The following is a 20830-nucleotide window of genomic DNA, read 5'->3' as shown; positions in this document are numbered from 1 at the left end:
AAACACTGCTGCACACACACATCTCTGCAAAGGTGTTCAATTCCAACTCTCCCTTGTGGTCACACACTTCCACAGGACACAGTATTTTCATTCCGTGTGCTATCGAGCTTTTTTTTTTTTGATCCGTCCTCTGCCAGCCTAGGCTAAGCCCATCCCCTTTGTTGAGAAAAAAAAATGGCTTTAGGTGGGAATAACAGTTGGCTGAGAATTGCTTTGCTATAAGAGTGAACAATAGGCATTTCACAGCCTCTCCATGCACCCATGCAATCAATACATGCAGACTTATTAGCTACTGTGCAAGTGTATTGTCTGTGTCAGCAATGGCCGCAGCCCTCAGAGGTCCTCTACCATCGATCCAGTGAGCTGGCAGCAGGTGAGGGTCCGGAAGAGCTTCGCATGGGAGCATTTTGACATGCAGAAATGGAACTATTAGCATGGAAAGTGACATACATCAAATTGATATGTTGTGGTGATCCTTGACCCGCCTGCTAATCTGCCTCTGCAATATGAAGGATCATTTGCGACCACTGGGAGATGCCATCAAATGTCGGCTGCTGCTAACTGGCTGCAGGTGCCAATTGTAATGAAGAGATTTAGTAGATAACCAGCCCGTTATGGAAGATTCAAAAGCTATTAGTCACAGGTCTTCATTATTCAAAACTGATCAGCGGCTTGTAAATTACAGACACACCAAACATTTCAATAGAGAGGTGCTTTGAGATATGAGTTTGTTTGTTCCAGTGCCATGCACAAATCATAATACGAGTATCGCAAATCGTATGTCCCAATTGAAATGAATGGAAATGCCGTTAATCCGTTCCAGCCTGCCTCGCTAAAAAATGAAAAATAGCACTGAGTGATATTGTACGTTATAAAAGCTGCCTACATGTGTTGTTTCACCACTTGTGTTCAAATATAGATATCTATTTTTTAACTCTAACCAAAAATAAATAAATAAAAGTGGAAAACTCACATTTTTCTTCCACATGATTTTGAAAAATGAAGGTTATTGCATTACACAGACTCTTGGGCAAACGCTCCTTTAAAACTAAAGCAAAGAGAAGCTTGACAGCAGCAAAAAAAAAAAAAAAGTCTTGAGTGTGCGCCCGTCCCCTTCTCCCTGCCTTGCTCACCTCCGCCTCGTTATCCCCGGTAACCTCACGCCTTTAACCGCCTAACTCATGCCAGTTCATTGTACCTTGTCGTCACATTCCAGCATTCCTTGTTCTCGCCGCTGACCCAGAGTGAGCTTCGATCCTCTTTGATTAACGACCTTGTCTTTTTGGATACGGTTGCCTTTGCTGACTGCCAACCCGTGGACCCGACCCAACCTGCTTATTAACGAGCGTGCTTATTTTTTGGCATCGTCTTCCGCGTCTTCTTCCCAGCCTGTCTAAGCTGATGGTGACGAAAACCAGTCGGGACGTTTGCATCCAATTAATGCTTGAGAATTATTCGAAATGCGGAGTGAAGACAGAATACTAATCAGAGTTGCATTTTAAACAGGCAGACAGATTGGCTACTTTAATGGAGATGTTAATCTGAGTGTAATGTGTGAGGTAACCACATGGTTGGTTACTCTAATGAAATACAATTAGAAGAAGTGGACAGTGGCTGGAAGATGGAAAAAGTTGACTTTATTCCTCCTCGTGCAGTTCTCTAATGGTTGGCTCATTCAAAGCAAAGTCCTAATGAGTCTCAATGCACCGCAGCAGCAAACCCGGAGGAGCAAGGAGCTGGCCGTGAATCATTGCTCATCTGTCAGGCGAGGGCCATTTAAATTTTGTCAAACCGCATTGGCATAATGAAGCACCAATCATTATGATCAGACTCGTGTCATCCCCTACTGTGGATTTTTACCGTGCCAATCAATCAAGCTTTAAATGTGCAAAAAAGTGTGATTAATGCGGCCGCGAAGTCAAATTGTCTGTTCGCAAAGATGGAGCCAAAGAATGAGATGACAGACACATGGTTGAAGCAAAGAACTGTGTCAAAAGAGAGAAAAAAAGTAATGAGCGATGAAAATTAATAATTAGAGACAAAGCAATGTATTCCGCGGCATTCACAAGAATTCATGAAATGGTTGAAAGTTAAAAGTCCAAGTGCCTCAGACGTACATTTAAGAGACGAGTTCGGGTAAACGCGTGCTGACATGATTTTGAATTTTTCACGTTGCAGGCAAACGGAAACATGCTGTACACAGTGGGTTGGTCAACACAGCGCTAGGCTAAGTGCAGAGTGAAAAAAAAATTAATAGTAACTTTGACTGTTCAGGAGCCACAAATAGGCAGTCAGCGGACCTTTTGAGTTACACCGAACCGCATGCAGTGATGGCAAGAGTAAATTGGCATCTCATTATTGCGCTGCAAAACAACAAGTTCAGATTGAGTTCAACTGCTGACTAAGCGCATCAGCCAACTGAACCACGATTGAAAGTACAAGAATAGTCAGATTGATTTAAAACTACAAGAAAAAAGGAGTTAATTTAGTATAAACCAACTGATACGGAATTAATGCATGAAATCGTTGCCTGGATTGGAAACACGGATCCTTCAAATTGCAGGCCACGGCTCCTTTCCTGGTTCCCTTTTAAGGAAAGGAAAAAAAAAAAAAAGCATGCCTTTATTTTCCGTGTAAAGCTTCCTTAAATATCTACGACCATAATTCCATCCTTTGGTATTTCAAAGTCTCTTAGGAAAAAAACAACAACAACAACAACAAAAAAAACGTTTGCCCCTAGGTTGTTAATTGGATTTGTAACACAAACATAAATATCTTCGCATGATGATTCACATGCTGAGCGGATCTAAGCTGCGGAAAAAAAAATAAAAAATCTCTTGCGCATAGGCTTTTGAAAATAAACATGTTTTGTAATTTTATATTTGATCTATTTTTAATTTACTAAATCACCATCACTATCAGGGCAAAACCCTTCAAAATTGGATTAGAACTAATTGCCAATTTGATCCATCCTGTAAAGTCAACTGACACTCACTGAATGACAATCACATTATTCTAAATAATTTTAGTCGCTACATTTCACCAAAAAACACCTGGCATGACTTGTGTTACAAAATACCATGCCCTCATTTGAATGCTGTCACTTCCAGATGAGCAGACAGCTCAGCAGCTCATCGGCAAAGGAAAATACCCAGCCCATGCAAATATTCCAACTGAGGAAGGAAATGTTAATTTGTCCCTCATTTGCCACATGAAAATCGGCGCAACTATTTATCTTCATTCTCAGCCCAATATGAAAAAGTTCCCCAGACATGAAAATATGGAGAAAAAATCAGCTGCCAACGAGTCTCGGGAGGGAATGAGGCTTCATATGAAAGCATTCCTCATAGCTGATCTTTCGCTGGTGAGAAGAGGCCCGCGAATGAAAGCCAAGCAGATTGCCGCCTGTTCAAAGACGGTAAGCGTACCTCTTCGCTGCCTGATTAAAAGTCAAGTTGCAGCGACGAGCAGCATCGCATGCCCGTGCATACCTGCGCATATGTGAGCCTTACAAAGTGACGGGCTCTTCCGAAGGCCAAATTTCAACTCCTCGAGTAAAGGTGCCAAGGAAAAAAAATATTTATAGTGCTTTGGCGTCAATTAGCAAACGTGTGCGTGAGTACCACAAACATTCCAAAACTAATTCAAGCAATGTTACATTCCTTTATCAGAAGATTCATTAGATACAGTCGAGTAAGATCCAATACAAGGGCTCTTTAAAAAAAAACAAAAAAAAAAACTCCTTTACAGAGATAAGATGTGTAAGAGCAGAGATTTCCACTAAAGCAGGACAACATTACCTGATAATAGAACAGAAAATGGTGAAATCCTTAAGCCAAGTTTAATGGCCAATTGTTCTACTGTGAATAGAGCCACAAAAATACTGTAACATTTGGACGGTTCCGCTCTAATCCTCTCCCTAATGTGCTTTACAGAGTGCTTGATAAAAGCCAAAGCACTAAAGGGGAACGGAATCTGTATTTTCATTACAAAATGTGTGACAGTTAAAAGAAATACAATAAATCACAACATATACTAAGACAAACAAAAAAATATGAGTGGGGCAATGTAGTTCACCTATTAACAGCGTCCAACCAAAAGACCACTGACGGATCTAGAAGGGGGGCCGCGAGGGCACTGGCCCCTCCCCTCCCTCCCGTTATATGCATTCCCAGGTGCTAGGGCAGACTTTTGGGTATTTTCAGATTTTTCTGGAAATTGTTCCCCCCCCCCACACATTTTCCTTCATACCCAGTAAGGAGCATATAATTAATACTTATCAGTCTTTTCCTTAGAATTTGGAGGGTTTGTTTAAAAAAAAAAAAGTGTGTCTTTTATCGTATAATAATAATAACGCGTACTGAGTCCACCTCGTTCAACAATCTACTGAAGGAACACAACAGCGCTGTTTCATCCAATGGATTGAGTCCATTACGGCAGAGCAGGAAAAAAAAAAAAGAGTATTGGTCCACATGGCAACATGAACTCTTCGCTCCCCTTCATTGCACTCGGATGCATCCCATCACGTCCTCCCCGCCGCAGCGCTCATGTTTGTGGGATTCTCACAGTGGGCCTTGCGTCGCCCTTGCTGCTCTGAGCGACGGCTTCCTGAATGGCTTTAATTTACGCAACAGCTCCGCTTGCTGTCTTTAGTCCGCTTCACAGCGCAAAGCCACCTCATTTGTCATTTATGAGGAGGCTGTGTGGTTTTCCTCAACAAAATTGTTGGTGTCTTTCTCATTTTCTGAGACAAATCTCCCCCTTTTGCTCCCTCTGGTCCATATTTAGTCTGATAAACACAATGTCGCCAAAGAGCACACTGACTTGACTACTTGTCTCTAAACATTTGTAACACCCCTACCAAAATATTTTCCAAATACCAATGAAGACGTCATAAATAGTTTGTATGCACGCATGCAGCATCCGTTAGTCACGCTTGTGTGAACCCATGTCGCTTGAGATTGTTAAGAATTAAGCAGATCTAAGAGGAGCATGGAGGGCAGTGGGGGCGTCAGAACATAAAGAACCATATCACATTATTCCTCCCACTGGTATACAATCAAATGCAGCTTCATGGCTGAGGGCCACCTTGAGAAAAAAGACTGACAATGCAAGCTATAAGGCACGGAATGTTGAAGAAAACTATGAATCGAAATGAATGGAATCCCAACTATCTTGGACTCCATAAGTAGTTTGACATCATGAAAGAACTGTTTTAAAATATTTTAAATTACGGCTATGAACTCACCGTCATGGGATGTCCCCAAGATTTGAATTGTCTCCTCAGGTAAAAGGCATTTTAGTCTTACATCTTAAATTTAATGGTGCAAGATCCTCCAAGTGGAAGCTGCTGCACCATCTCAAAAGGACCTATAGAAGCATCAATGTGAGGCAGCCATGGGAGTCGGTCTTAGACATGCTAATGTGACATTTGGCTTCCGGAGTGCTTGTGACAAGGCGACGTGGAAAAGGACACAGGGCAGACCGGACGCGTTTATCGTCACGGTATTCACTTTATCCTTCATTTTACTCAGCAGACATTTTCAATGTAAGTAAGTAAGAGGCTGTAGAGTTCAACTCCACAATCTATCTCATTCAACAATTCCAAAATGATGACCACACCTTGAGTACGTTTAGTGTGACCTGAAGGATTTTTTTTGCTCAACCTGCAATCAAGCTATAAGAATAAAAAATGGATGACTTCACCGCGGTGGCTGGTGTTTGTAACTTTTATTAATCACCCTTTCTAAACACAATCCCCAACTTCCTCCACCGACGGCCGCATTAATCCCAATCTGCAGTGTCTGCCGTAATGCACACGGCATTAGCGACGGCGTGATCAAATTAAGCCACAGCATGTTTCAGCCAACCCTGCAATCAGTGCCACTTTGCGACGGAGATGACTATACGCTTACAATCAATTTGCCAGGCTAATCTAACGGTGTAGCTCACACGCATTTCGCTGCCTTGTTTTATCTCTTATACGGGGATAACGTGACAAATAAGATCAGTGGCAACACTGACTGGCCTACACATATCTCGGAAGCCCGTTCATGTGCGCACGTTCCTTGGCATCCTAAAATGCATTTGCAACAAGCATGTGCGGAATGTGCAAAGACTTGACACTTGAGTCCCGCAGTCTTTTCATCAACACCCATTATGTTGCCGCCGTAACTTTAGCGGCTTTGCGAGCAGGTGAGGACGTGAGACTTGCGTCACGGCGAGGCAGACGCGGAGCTCACACAGGCACCAAATTCACAGCAATTTTTGACACATCCACCTCCTATCCTTCTGGATATTGAAAAATTCTTTATTTCTGGAAAAATGAGGTCCTGATCATCGAATGTATTTGGGCTTTTTTTTATATTAAATTAAATTACATTGTCAATTTTAATTGTTTACTATTATTAGATTATTTTATTATATTATATTTATTTTATTATTATTAATTTAATTAAATATTATTAATTTTAATCATTTTAACAATTTTAACAGTGGAGTATTTGGACAGCACTATGTATTTATCACCAAATCCACCATACACAGTTTAATTCATTAATACTGGCAACATCCCATTTTAAAACATGTATTACATTTGATAAGAACGAGTAGAATAGTGTTTTCATGTTATATTGACTTCCTGCTTTGATCATTCATTTGTGCAAATATTTATCCACGTGGATCTCCGACATGGATCCCGCTGGGAGACAATAAAGAGAATCAATATTTGCGCCCATGCGCCATTTCTCCTGGCAGTACAGCTCAGCACGAGCCACTGATGGCTCATCACTTTTAATGAGGGCTGTGGCCTTAACACATAGATTGTTCCCACAGCAGCTCCCGGATGCCCCTGTCATGACAAGCACTCGGAGCACACGTCCACAGGGGGACAAGCCCCCCCCCCCAAAAAAAAGGCATCTGTGCCCAAAGCAAAGTGTTGTTTTTAAAATATCACCAACTGTATTTCAAATCATTAATTTGCTTTTGTCTGGGGACTGTCAAAGGTGCTACAATTTTGGGAAGTACACACAATCTGACAATGCAGTGCTCACACTGCTTGTATAGTTTTTTTTTTTTTTTGGCGCTCCAAACATGCTTGCCATGCAGACGACCGCAGTTGGAGCAGAAGCTCAACAAGAAATTCTTCCATAGACATGGATTAGTTTCAGACTATGGTGTGTGTATGAATAAAATGATTATCTCTGAGTCATTGTTTGAGATACGAGCCATTATTAATTTTGAGGTACACGCGTGGGTCAAGGAACAAATTAAAGTTGCATCTGTGTATTAGTAGCCCAGAGATGATTAAGCACAGTTTTGTCATCAATATTTGACTGCAGTCCATCATTGTCAAAAATAGTAAGTAAACAGAGTTCTGATTGGATAACCTCCCAAAGTCTGCAGATGAACAGATATTTTCTGTATTATGCATCCATGAATCATCTGCGAGTTAATCATCTCTAGCTAAAGGATGTCATTTTCTCTGTGTTATTTGATGTCTTTATGAACTGAAGTAGCCCAAATAATCATTTGGATTATTACTCCAAAATACCAGACATATAATCATAATCAGCACTATATCACTACATGCCCCCCCCACCCCCATCAGTTTAAAACCAGTGACCACGTGTTGCATGTGTAAAAAAAGATAAATGCTACATAGTGAGAGCAATAAATCTGCATAATTTACAAGGCAGCCATAAAAGTAGGAAGCATAGAGAGCATACGGCTGACTGGCGGCCATAAACAAGACCCCATCATGACGCTCACGTTGCTATGCTCAAGTATTATTAAATTACAGGCACATCCTTCACACTTGAATTTTTTTTTTTCTTCAAAAACGATTATTTTCATTCTATGCAGTCATAGTAGTTATGCATTATCAAGGTTTGTCTCACTTCTGTTAAGGCCCAGTAAGGTGCAAATGATAGACACCCTTTCTTTAGCTGTGGAAGTGCCTGAGGAGTGCTGCACGACAGTGCCGCTACATTACATAATATCTCATATGCGCGTCGGATGATAAACAAACTTGCAAAGCCAAAAGCCTACAGCGTCACACTGTGAATCAAATCTGGGGGTGCTGCAGCTACATTCAAAATATATGACGGGAAAATGTCAGCAGGTCATGCATTTCGACACACCTGCTTCTCATCATGGGGTCCATGCCGTGGACAACTACATCCGGTTTATATTTCCTCACCAGCGCTGGCAAGAAGTGTGGATTTTTTATTTTGGCCTAGTTGGAGAAGACAAATTTGGTTCAAATTTGGATTGGATTGACGTGCGCTGAGTCTTGATCTGGAGGTCAAGGTTACGTGCGAGATGGAGATCAAGGTTTTCACATTGAAACTGATTCCACATATGCAAAATGTAGAATGAATGACTTGATGGGTCTATATTATCATAGATTTCGTATTTGCATATCAATGGGTTTGACGGGGGAGGAAAAAATATGAGTGGCTATTATAGAGAGGGAGGACTAAATATTTTCATTTTAGAGAGGGACAGCACCCAAGCAAATATCTTTAGAAGACACACGATGCAACCATCAATAACACTTACACTTGCAATCAATCGGGGCCGACCAGTAGACTGCTCATAAAGAATCCCGAGATAACAAGATGATGTTCTTCAGGAGAGTGAGAAGAACAAAACCACTAGCGTCTACAAGCTGAAGGTGTCCCCGTTATGACGCTAAGTGACTTCTCAATGTGATACAATGTGCTTCTGCATTACTGCAAACCACAATTATAGCAGAGTTATTGTTGCTTTGGTTTCGGCTCTCATTAGGATGAAATCTCAATTTTTTTCAATTCAGTTTTTTTTGCTGTATGCAAATGAGTGTATTTCCTCACAAATTTGTGGATTTGTGAGCTGACTGCTTACCAAAACGCGCCATTCGCAGCAGCATCTTAACATTCTGCCCGCCGAGAGAAAAAGTCGGTGCATCAAGAGTTCTCTGTTTGCTAGCTTTTGTGCAAATGAGAATATTAAGACAGCCGGGTTGTGCAGTAGCAATAAAAATACCAAAAAAGATGACTGCATGAAGAAAGATGCTGGAGAGTTCACAAAAAAAACATTTGGGATATGAATTAACACTTTATTCCTAATTTGTCGCATTATGGCCTTTGGAAATAAAGTCGCAAAAATGTGGGTCGTTTTAGTGCGGAGTGAAACAGGATGGAAACATACATGTAAATCCGGCCCACACCGTGCTGTCATGTAAAACACTCAAGCGTGTGTTTTTCCCGGGCTTCGAATGCAAGAATTCATTTCCAAGCTCGGAGGAGATGATGGAAAATGTGAGAAAAAGTGTCATCTGCATCACAGCGGTCTAAATATAGACTCATCCACCCACATCCTGGTGGTTCCTCCGCAGCCAAGAAGATAAGAAGCCAACAACAAGGTATATACTCGCTGTAAACTAATTATTTTCGAGGTCTTGAGTCGCCACTCGAGTGTGGAATTTTCATCATGGAGATGATTCGAGAAAGACCCACAAGAATCAGGGAAGGGATGTTGGTGATAATAAGAACATAACGGTGGAAACGACATTATGCGGGATGGAGGTATTAATAATAAAGGAGTTGGAGGTTGCTCTCACTACATGCTGTATCGCAAATTACTCACACACATGGGTGTGCTTCTTAAAAAAGACAAATACGCCTACTGACTCTCATATCACCCTGTGCGCTTATGACGGAAGCAGGGTGTGGTTTGGAAAAGATGGGGGGCGCCCTACCTGTGAGACATTAAAGATGTAAAAGGACTGAACAGAATCAAAGCAGGCGCTATTTGAAACTTCGCACATTCAAACCTATTAAAACACACTTTTTCAACACATTGTACTGCCGAGACTGACAATGAGAGTGTGCGTTTGAACACTTCATTCATTTTCAATGACGGTGCGTCAAAACATTTTTCTCTTCCTTTGTCGTTAACAACTTTTCAGGCAATTTATGGTTTCTTTCTTTGGTTATATCTTGATTGCTACTCTTTTAGTTTATGTGTATGTGTATGTATGTGTGTATGTACTATGTGTGTATGTATGTAGTATGTATGTAGGTGTATGTATATATGCATATATTTTGTCTTTTCATTTGTGTGCTGTAATCTTGTTTTTTTTTCCCCCACGTTTGAAATAAACAAAATAAAACAATTCCCACTGCGATAACACTTCAGACTATGCTAAACTTTCCCATTGTTACACCACCAAATTCTGAAAAAAGCGCTTTGAATATTAATTTGGAGACCTTGCAGAGCACTCAGTACAGAACGGCGAACAAACCAAAGATGGATTCAATTCCAACCGTTTGTACTTTGCCGACTTCAGAAAAGCAGAAGGTCACATGAAGTGTTAAATTGACGCACAGTGTGACAAAGAGAGCCAGAGTTAGTCGATGTATACAGAACGACGTGACGGGTGTCTCCCTCCTTTTCCATTCCCTCGCTTGCTGCTAAACCTACTCAATTAATCATACATTTCCAGCGCATTCGTATTAGCACCCTCCAGACCGAGCCGGCATAAACTCTGCATCATTATGCATGAGGCTCGCTGGAGCTGCTATATGCGTAGAGCACCGACCGGCCAGTCCACAAGTCAAGTTATGTGAGTGACCCGTCAACAGCACTCGGGTCATCTGATGGACGGTGGCACACACTTGTGTCGAGTAGATGAATATGAAGATGTTGAAAACAGACCTCAGCTACCTTGCAAACACCATATGGGAGCTGGTTATGTAACAAGAATTATTACTTGTGGAAAAACGGCTGCCTCCTGAGACAGATAAAAATAGGAGGATTTTGCTGCCTAATTATTATTTCACAAATGCAATACTAAACAAAATGTCAGGCTTTGGCAAATGGGGGTGCATAGAACATGAAGGTCATAAGGTCAGTGCCATATCTTCGGGAGTCCAATCCAATTGGAGAAATTTGGTGGGAGTTGACAAAAAGGGTCCATGACAAGTAAAGCTGTAAAACTGATCTGACAAAAGCAATTGGAAACGAGTGATGGAGAGTATGGTTTTTCCACTTACCAAGTTGATGCCTCCGAGAAGGCCAACAGAAAAAAAAAAAAAAAAAAAGCTAATGGTGGTGCAACCATGTACTGGCACAAAGTTTTTCCTAAAAATTGAGTAACGGCAAACTGAGTAACTGGTGAATATTATTAAAATAAAATAAAATAAAATAAAATTGTGTCACGGTAAACTGAGTAACTGGTGAGTATTCATATATTTGTAGAACCTCTGATTTTGAATAACAACATAGCATAAAGAAACATTTTCAGGTTTGTCTGCTACATTATCAAAATAAAACCCCCAGTGTGGATTATCTCTTATAAATTATATAAATATCCAAGCGCCTCGGCCTTCTGACCTCACAATTAGAGTAAAATCAGAAAATAATAGCTCAATTGCAAGATGTGAAGCTTGGAGCTCCGCCAGCCTGCAATCACGTACTCGCTGGTGTGTGCGCAGAAGTGTGGAATGGCCTCAAGGCAGCTGAAAGCAAGCAGCTGGTGACCGCCAAAGAGACGCGTGGCAGAGGCTCGAACGCAGACACTGTTACTTTTTTGGTTGAAACACCCCCAATGCTATTTCTATTTGGATTATGTTTTAGAATTAGATAAAGTACCTCAATGTAGGTCTTGAGCCTCGGGTAGACCATGTAAGGTGCCAGGATGTAAGAGAGCGAGGTGGTGCTGGGGAAGCTGGTGGTCACGGCATGGCTCACTTCTGGCACAGAAAACATCTTGAAGCCAAACTTCTCATAAAGCTTCTGCAGGTCTTCATCTGGCTTTTCTTCCCCTTCAGACAGAATGCTGCCTATGATGTAGCGGCACATCTCTGCCGGCCTCTGAAAGACAGAAAAGGTCAAATGTGAGGTTAAATTGTGATTAAAATTAGTAGGTAGGGTTTTTCTTGCGCTGACAAATTTTGAAGATCAATTGAATTTAAATAAGCGTGAACTGATTTGACCATTGACATTCACAAAAAACGCCAAGAAAAGTATTTGCCTGGTGCGGGGGCTTCAACCAACTCATGTCAGACATCCTTTATATTTTGGCTAAGTCAGACCGAAATTGTCTTGACTCTAAAACTAGATGAAATAAAGACTGGCAGTCTAATGTAGCATCAGCAAAAAGCTGTAGAGGTAAATATAGAAAGCCTTGACATTAACTGGTGGAGATGTTATACGTTCACATAGGACCAGATAGCTGACAACTGTAGAGAACATCTTCCCCACAGACAACCAAGAGTTCATCTCAAGTGTACACGTCTGAAGTGATGCAAAAATATGACAAAACCATCAAACGCGCAACTTTGGACAAGACGTGCTAACAAATAATGTACTACGTTGTTTAATCCCGGGTTCTTATAAAACGGGGACGTTGGCTTCCTTTTTCCTTTTACCTTCTCTTCTTTACTTCAATTGTGTCTCACTCGCAGTGTCGTCTCGACACCTCTGCATACAGATGCGACAGCGACTGAATGACAATTACAAAGCCACTTGTCAGTCACATGAAGATGTGACAGCACATCACCCACTCGCATCTGCTTCAGCTTTGCAGATTATATATATATATATATATATATATATATATATATATATATATATATATAATTATATATAATATAAACTGACTGTGTGTGTGTGTGTGTGTGTGTGTGTGCGTGCGTGCGTATATATATATATATATATATATATATATATATATATAAAAGTATATATAATATAAACTGACTGTGTGTGTGTGTGTGTGTGTGTGTGTGTGTGCGCGTATATATATATATATATATATATATATATATATATATATATATATATATATATATATATATATATATATATATATATACATACATACATATATACATATATACATATATATATATCTATATATAATTTTGTCAACAATGTATTCAAGGAAAAAATAGTATAATCAACAAAATACGCAGGTTCATTACTTATTATACGGTAGAACTTCCTAAGTAAATTTTCCCTGAAGCCATACAATGCATAATTTAACCCCAAAAAATGTTGGGGAAAATAAAAGTGATTTTCAAGTTCTACTAAAAGGAAAATCACAAAATCAATTCCAAGGCGTAGAGCATATTCTTTGATCACTCAAAAAGCAACTCTAGAACTAACACTACATGTTACTCATGTTGAGGTAACTCATGAAAAAAAAAACTTGACATGGAAAAATCAAGCCGAGCAGTAAATAAGAAGCTTTCGAGCAGCACCGAGCCGCGGTATCATGAATTTAAGATCACTGATGGAGACGTGACTGCAATAAGTTGAACCTTAAAGTTCGGAAGATCGTTTCTCAGGCAACAGAATGAAGAGATGAGAGGCTGCTATAAACAGTGTGAATTTGAAAAATCAAAACCGTTGAGAATATCAAAACGAAAATAAATTGCTCTTTCACTGTGTCAAATTTGTATTTATTTATTTATATATATATATTTTTAAAACGCTTCCTTGGGATTAGCCTGCAAAAAAGCTCTTCAAATAAAGTCATGAATTCTCAAATTTGCTCAGCAAAATATCTATTGTAGATGTCAGAGCCTATCCTTTTACACATTTTTAAAACAGCAATGTGTTTCTTTAAGACCTGCATGCTCCTTTTACTTGCAGCTCAATGACAGCATCCATCTGTGGAAAGCTGACGCTGGGAGGGAAGGGGAGGTCACAGATGGGAGCCACCATCACTCATCCACAAGTGTCTCGCATCTCCACATAATTATCACATCAGAAAACGCTGCTCTTATCTATCTCTCATTTCACACCTTGTGGGATATGCTGCACTTTAAACGCATACCAATCCAATACACTGAATTATCCTCCAGAATGCCTGTGAATGTCCGCAATGGTAACAAGAGATACTCTTGGTTTCGTCTTGGCCGTTACCTGGCAGACAGCCACGGCGACGTGTTCAACAGCTTTCTTCGGCTGCTTCCGACGGTGAATTATTCATTCGAGAAAGAGAGGTTGGACAGCGCGACTCTGTCAATATTCGTGTCCTGCATTGTCAGTCTATATTACGACAGCCATGACGCGTCTATTGTAAAAGGTAAAGCGGCGCTAGTGTTGACGTCAAAAAGGATGTCAATCTAAAGTCATTTTTAAAATGACTGAAACGTTGAGGACGAACATTTGCATACTGATCATTTAATTCAATCAAAATTAGCAATGAATATTTTATAAAAGAAACAATTCCATCACAAACACAGAAACTAATTAAAAAATGTTTTTGTTAGTATGAAAAGAATAATGGCATAATATTTTCTGTGTTAATTAGGAGCAGCTAGTACATTTTGGATTTCAAAAGAGAACAAACTGATTCTTATGTTAATTCCAAGCTTGTTTGTTTTCACTTTGTCGTCATTCAACATTCCCTAGCGAGCGCGACTTGGTCGACATGAGCCTCTTTGCTTTGTCACATCAAATGGATCAGGCTATCAACAAACCTTCTGCGTTGTCTTTCAAAAGCAGACATCCGGTTCGAACAGTATATGACAATAATGGAAGCGGCCTCACGCTGAGGGCACAATAGCTGTCCTCCCACTCTTTTTTTTCCTTTTGGCACAATGCTGCCATCTCTCATGTTCTGTTCTGAATAAGAGCGTTTGCCAAAGCCGTAGCTCGCTAATGATATCATATTAGACTTCCCGCTGTCATTCTCGTCCTACACAATTTGCACAAACAAAGTGGAGTTGTGCTTCCACGATGCTGGCAATTTCAGAAACAAAGGGCAATTAGAAAATGGTTCCTGAGAGCAACCCCGTTTGAACAAAATTAACTTGACTGTAATTAACACACTTGTTGGAGGAAGGAAAGAGGTCTCAGAGTTGATATGTCATCGGGATGATTTAGCTGGCATCTGATTAATGTCATGTTTGTGTTAGCATCGGCTCCACAGCCAACAAATTTGCCGCTTGAGCGGGTTGCTAATATACATAAAAATATCCATTCGCTTCTAGGGGGTTGTTTGGTCGTAATTTGTTGTGATAGTGAATTCATTTTACCCTCAAGAAACAATGACATTTGTTGGAGAATAATTAACCCATTCCAGACCTCACCAAACGTATCTTTAATGTCTTAGGCAATTCTTCCAATTACATTTCCCCCGTGCTGCAAAAAGTAATTTAGATGACAGCATCGGCTAGCATTTATTTCTGAGAATTGCAGACAGAAGACACATACAGCTAACCTTCGTGGAATGTTTGAGCCACTTGGTTCTAAAGGTGGCTTCTCCTCACAATTGGCGCCATTCTCATCTCTACCCCGATACCTTTAAGCATTGTCTCTGAGGGTCTGTTGGGAGAAAAGGTAATTTCAAAAGCAATTCTTATCCTGAGGCGACAAGGGTTATTTTTGATCGATGAGGGCTTTCAAACAATAAAAAGGTACAGCTGACAGAGGTAATTCTTTATTAGCAGGCACATAATGAGGATTTACTCTCTTCATCTAGCCCGCTCTTAGCCCTGTATCGCTTCCCTCCCGGCTATCAGCGCTTGGTGCGGTTTCTTTCGAATGCTGGACCCAGCTGCGAGGTTCAAACCAAGTCAAAGCAAGAATATAAAAACTTTAATGTTTATGTTAATCTGTGTTGCCCTTCGCTTACATTGGGCTCGGAGTACCGCAGGGTTCAATACTTAGACCTCTGCTATTTTAGAAGTGTATCTGACACAGTGGCTGGTAAATTTAAATCGATTATACAAAACAATCAAATACCAAAAAGTAGTGTATGTTCCTAATTAGAAAACAGAATACTGATATGACATTATTAACGGCACAGTTTATTAGTCCCCTTCACCGAAACAATAAATCATTTTAGCTATCATCTGCAGCCATCATTTGACATTTGAGCATTGTGTTAATGAGTTTTTTCAGTTTTATGGCCTCTAGCAAAGATATATAGTCAAAAAAAAAAAAGATGCAACATGTCCATTTACTATTTTATTTTTTACAGCAGCTGCCTCTTGGTCTGGTTTTGCTTTTAGTACACAATACAAAATTCCACTTGTGACCTCCTCAGTTCCCGCTTGTTAATGACAAATCTTTACAAGATCTTGCTGATGTGACCTCACACAGTCACCTAAGCAATCTCATTCTGTTCACTTGTTCCGATCGTGACTTCACACCTATTTCTGGAATACTAAGGCAGGCAAGTGTGGGTGAGCACAAGCGGAGAGGTTGACACTCGGAGAGCAAGGAGCACAGTAAGATTACAGGCTTATAAATGCCTCGACAACAGCCGTCTCTTGACTCGGTGTGTCGGAGAGATAACCTGTCTTCGCCGATTGGATGCCAAGCCTCCCCACTCTATTCCACATAAGGATGAGATGAGGAAGAACCGGGATAGAAATGGAGACTAATAGGGCTGTGCAGCATGGGCGCAGCAGGTATGCTGGGATGGGCTTTTTGCTGTCAACTTAATGGATGAGGCATAGCAGGGGAGAGAGTGAGCTCCACTCCGCATGTGAATGAAGCACCATTATTCACAATCTTTAAATTATCATTTATTAATTGATAATTGTTTCAAAGTACATATGAGAACATGTCAAGGTTATTTACTGAAGGACGCAACTATATTCAGACATGTTTAACAATTAAACATCAACACTGCTTCAAATTAAATTGCGCCCTCTAGTGGACGCTCTTCATTGCTTCAAGAGTTAACAACTTCAATGTGATCAATTGATTTCTTATTTTATTCTTATTTTATCCAACTTACATCCACAGCAATTATGAAGCATGGCCCTTATTTTTTTGTCAGTTAATCCATCCATCCATAAACAAGTACAGATCGGACCTCTTTAGGTGATACTTAAACGTAGCTGGTAATTACGTGCAGCATCCAGGGATGCTCTGGCATGTATAATTACTGGCAATGGCAATGGGCCGGCTGGAGGCGGGACTCGGTTTGCCTTGGCTGCCGTTACGGAGCTGGTCGTCCAGCTGGCCGCAGCGTGGCCCTCCCCGTCAGCCAGATGTCGCAGAGCGAGGAGATGCTTTTCTCTAAGAGGAGAGATGAACAAATTCCTCTCTCATCTGCATTAGCCAAGCGCTTCGCTTACTAATGTCCAGCTTCTTTTTCGTGATTAATACCGGCCCGTTTTAACCATTTTTCTGCGCACCGAGGCGAAAAAACAATCGAGCCACAGAACTGATGATGTGGAAGATTTAAAGACATTTTTCAACACCTTGTTTCTCTGACTAATAGCAGCATGTGTGCGCTAATGTGTTAGTCTAAAATGGATGAATGGAGCATCCGTGAGCACACACATGATGGAAGGGGGAGGGGGGAAAAAAAACCGGTCACCCAGCATGTTTGGGTCTGGATGGCTGTGTGCTCATTTTGCAGTGGCTCTCGTCCATAAACATGAAACGGGAAGTGTTGAATCACATTAACTCCAAAACCCGTGGAAGCGCACCGCAGAGTATCAACATATTTATTTCTCATTTTATGTCCGCATTTAAAAGTAGCGGCCCCTTTCGATGAACCCCTCACCTTTCATGTTGTTTCCTTCGACACAGACATACAAGCGGCGGTAAAATACTAATAAATTTGACGGGGAGTGCAGCGGCGCCAGGCGCTCTGATCAGAAATTCATTCATTGATGAATTGGAGCACTGTGAAGGCTTTCAAGGTGAGTCAAACTGCATCCAATTTATATACCTCTTGCCAGCCAGCGCCGCGGCCACACCTCAAATCATCCCTCAGTGCCACTCCCACACAAGTCTACGTGCATAAAAAAAATTTCCCCCCCTCTGCTTGCCTCAAGAAGCCTCGGCGGCAACAGAAAAAACGGACGTTAAGCACAGTAAGCTACAATTTGGGTGGATAAAATGAGAAGTGTGTGTCAGTAAACCACATTCGGGAACGTGTCTGTCTACGTGTGTTGCTGCGCTTATTGTGCATGTTCACATATCCATTGTTAAAGGGTCATAAAACAGAAGGCAAAGTAATGTGGTTTTAAATGCACAATTGGAATTCCCTTTATGAAAAAACTTCCTCTGTCCAATTGCTGCCTGTTGTGAAGTGAATTGACTTGAGCCCACTACTACCCTAATGCACTTCTATTTCTCCTAGTTAGTCAAAGCACGCACACATAAAAAAAGCAACCCCACTATTATAAACAATTTTATGGAGGGCTTCAATTGCTCAAGGGTTTATTCAACAAACAAATTGGATGTTGATCAGCACCCCAGAACGGATTAGGTTGCTTATCTATGAGTTGCTCATGCTCTGCTAAATTATTGCTCGCACCCCGCCCGGCGACACACCCACAGCCCCTGCTCGCTATCCTTGATGAATCTCGCAGACAGCAGCCCGCCTACGGAGTGGTTGCTCTTTTATGGCCCGCTCCTAGACAAGAGCTTGTTTACCTCGTCGGGAAATCTGTTACAGCGGCAACGGAGGGAGAAAGCTTTACCCTCAGGATACACCATCGTAAAGATAACCTCAAATGTGGCTGATCTCTCTGTTTGTTTGGTGCACCTGCAGGCCGGCGAATGACTCCTGGGCGGCACCCGGGCTAAACTACTGAATCCCTTAGGCTTGTGTTTGCAATTACAAGCACATATGCAAACAGTCACAAGCACGTATACGCGTCACAAATCATAAAAAATTCAAAGGGGAGCAACGTGATGTTGTGCTAATTAGACTTTAAGACCTAAACAATTCAAGAGGAGAAGGTCAGCTACACTGCTGACACTTGAAACCACATAAAGTCATCATGCTTGTCAAAATAACATTTGGGAGTCTGGGAAACTACTGAAAGTCAATATGAAAGTTATTTTGTGGAATTCTGTGACCACTGCAGGTTTTTCCTTCTTTTATTGACAGGGCCACACGAGTACGCACTAAAAACAACTCAAACTAAATTTAACACCTATGGGCAATTTTGAATCTGAAATGCATATTTTTGAAATTTTGGAGGAAGCCAGAGTTCATAGAGAAACTCCACACAAGCAAAAGGAAAACATGTAAACGCCACATAAGATGTCCAAAGCCAAGATTCAAACTTCAAACCTCAGATTTGTGAGACAGACATGCTAACCCATTACATTTTATTTCTGTTGTTGTTGATTTTTTTAATGATCATGATGATTATGATCAGAAATTGATCTCAACACATTACTGCAATTGGGGGACATAGTCCTTCTACACAACTGAAAGCCTGGAATAATACTGCCATCTCGTGGTCAAAAGTATGCTTACATGGACATAGCTGGGAAAAAAACCTCATCACTTAATTCCACTCATTTACATAATTGTAATCTAGGTTTTTCAGCCATTTGTTTTTTGTTTCAGAAACCTTTTAAATATATACACATATGTCCCAAAAATCAAATGTTTACCAAAATAAGGAAAGTTACAGAATGATGGAATTTTTTTGTGTGCTTTCTAACAACTGAGATTGGTGGTTTTAATCGGACTTCAGCCTTCCTGTAGAAAACCAGTCCGTCGTATACGCCCGACATCAGCTGACTGTAGGAATTTAACCCACTGTATCCACGTCTACCGTGTGGAAAATTCCCAGTTTTGAAAAATCACAAGTTTTCACAAATAAATACTTAAAATACTCTGTCGGGAAACCCTGAATAGTCATCTGCTGCAAGTCATGGAAATTTGTTATGAGAATGAAGCAGGGAAAGAAACACCTATTATCATAAAGTAAACTTTGTTTTCTCTTGTGTGCAGTGAGTAAATAGACTTTGTATAAAGGTCTACAAAGTCCCATAGAAGAAAGCCAACATGGGAAAATAGCCATAGCGAGGTTTCTGCTGACTATGTAACGTTATGACCCAAATTAGTGTCACAAGTTACAAAAAAAAAAGAAAAAGATTACTTAACACAAGACAAACACCACAGGACTGTGCTTTGTTTGTAAAACTATGTCAGACTGCAGTTTTGGGTTTTTCTTTTTTTTTTTTTTTTTTTAAATTAAGCAGATCACAGAATACTGTTGCTGTGACGGCACATATAATCACTTAAGAGCATCCTTGTGATCCCCCTCTAGTCTATCCAATAATAGTGACAGGAGCAGAAACATTCTAAATAAATAAAGAACTCATCGCTTAGCTTCTGACCACAGCTTTGCTCAAGTTTTCCTCTCATATTCAACCTTTCCACTGACACACAGATGACATTTTTGGCTATAATTTTAAGTACATGACTTCAATTGCAGTGAAGTTCTTGTTTATGTGATTTCAAAAATGAGTAATTCAGCTATTTTAAAATTCAGGAATAGAAATAAAGTTGAATTCATTGCTTACCCACTCACACACAAATCCACTTTTTAATGTAGTATTTGGATTAAATTAGAATATGATGTCACTGGGCGAGCATGACCACAGTTTGGACTTCGACGAGTGAAATGTGCGTTTCCTGCACGTCAGTGGAAAAACTCTTGTTTGCATCTTTGCAACTTTTGAGTCAAGTGAGGCAGCCCACAGCCAGCATGTTAGGGTGGAAAATATCAACAGTGCAACGTGGCATTTAACAGCTGACCGGTTTCATCATCCAGGCTGCTTTTCTCAAAAGACTGCCTTGATGTGTCATTCCTTAAGGGCAGCCTTTTCTTTCATAAGAGTTACTATCATAAAACCATCTAGCAAGTGATAAAACCATAAAATTTTAGCTAATTGCAAACAGTTGCAAACTTTGTAATAGGAAGACTCACTTATTGAGGCAAACAGACTATGAAATAGGCAGCAACTTTGAATATAGGAGTGCTTGTTTACGATATTTTGACATAGGGGATTTTTGTTACAAACTAGTTTGGGCAGAAGTGTAAGAATACGGAACACA

General features: G+C 40.5%; 1 protein-coding gene across 1 annotated transcript in view; it reads right to left on the bottom strand.

The window, feature by feature from the left end:
• Positions 1-20830, bottom strand: part of tex264a (testis expressed 264, ER-phagy receptor a) — a 29713-nt gene that overhangs the window by 7687 nt on the left and 1196 nt on the right. The window contains exon 2 of the mRNA XM_088389599.1: positions 11638-11859. Within this exon, the coding sequence (XP_088245725.1) occupies positions 11638-11859 (222 nt within the window). The remainder of the gene's footprint in view (positions 1-11637; positions 11860-20830) is intronic.

This window comes from Syngnathus floridae, chromosome 11, assembly GCF_059516105.1.
Source record: "Syngnathus floridae isolate MCC-2025c chromosome 11, RoL_Sflo_1.0, whole genome shotgun sequence".
Classification (NCBI taxonomy): domain Eukaryota; kingdom Metazoa; phylum Chordata; class Actinopteri; order Syngnathiformes; family Syngnathidae; genus Syngnathus; species Syngnathus floridae.
The sequence above is the reverse complement of the archived record's forward strand: the minus strand, read 5'-3'. Positions and strand labels throughout refer to the sequence as shown.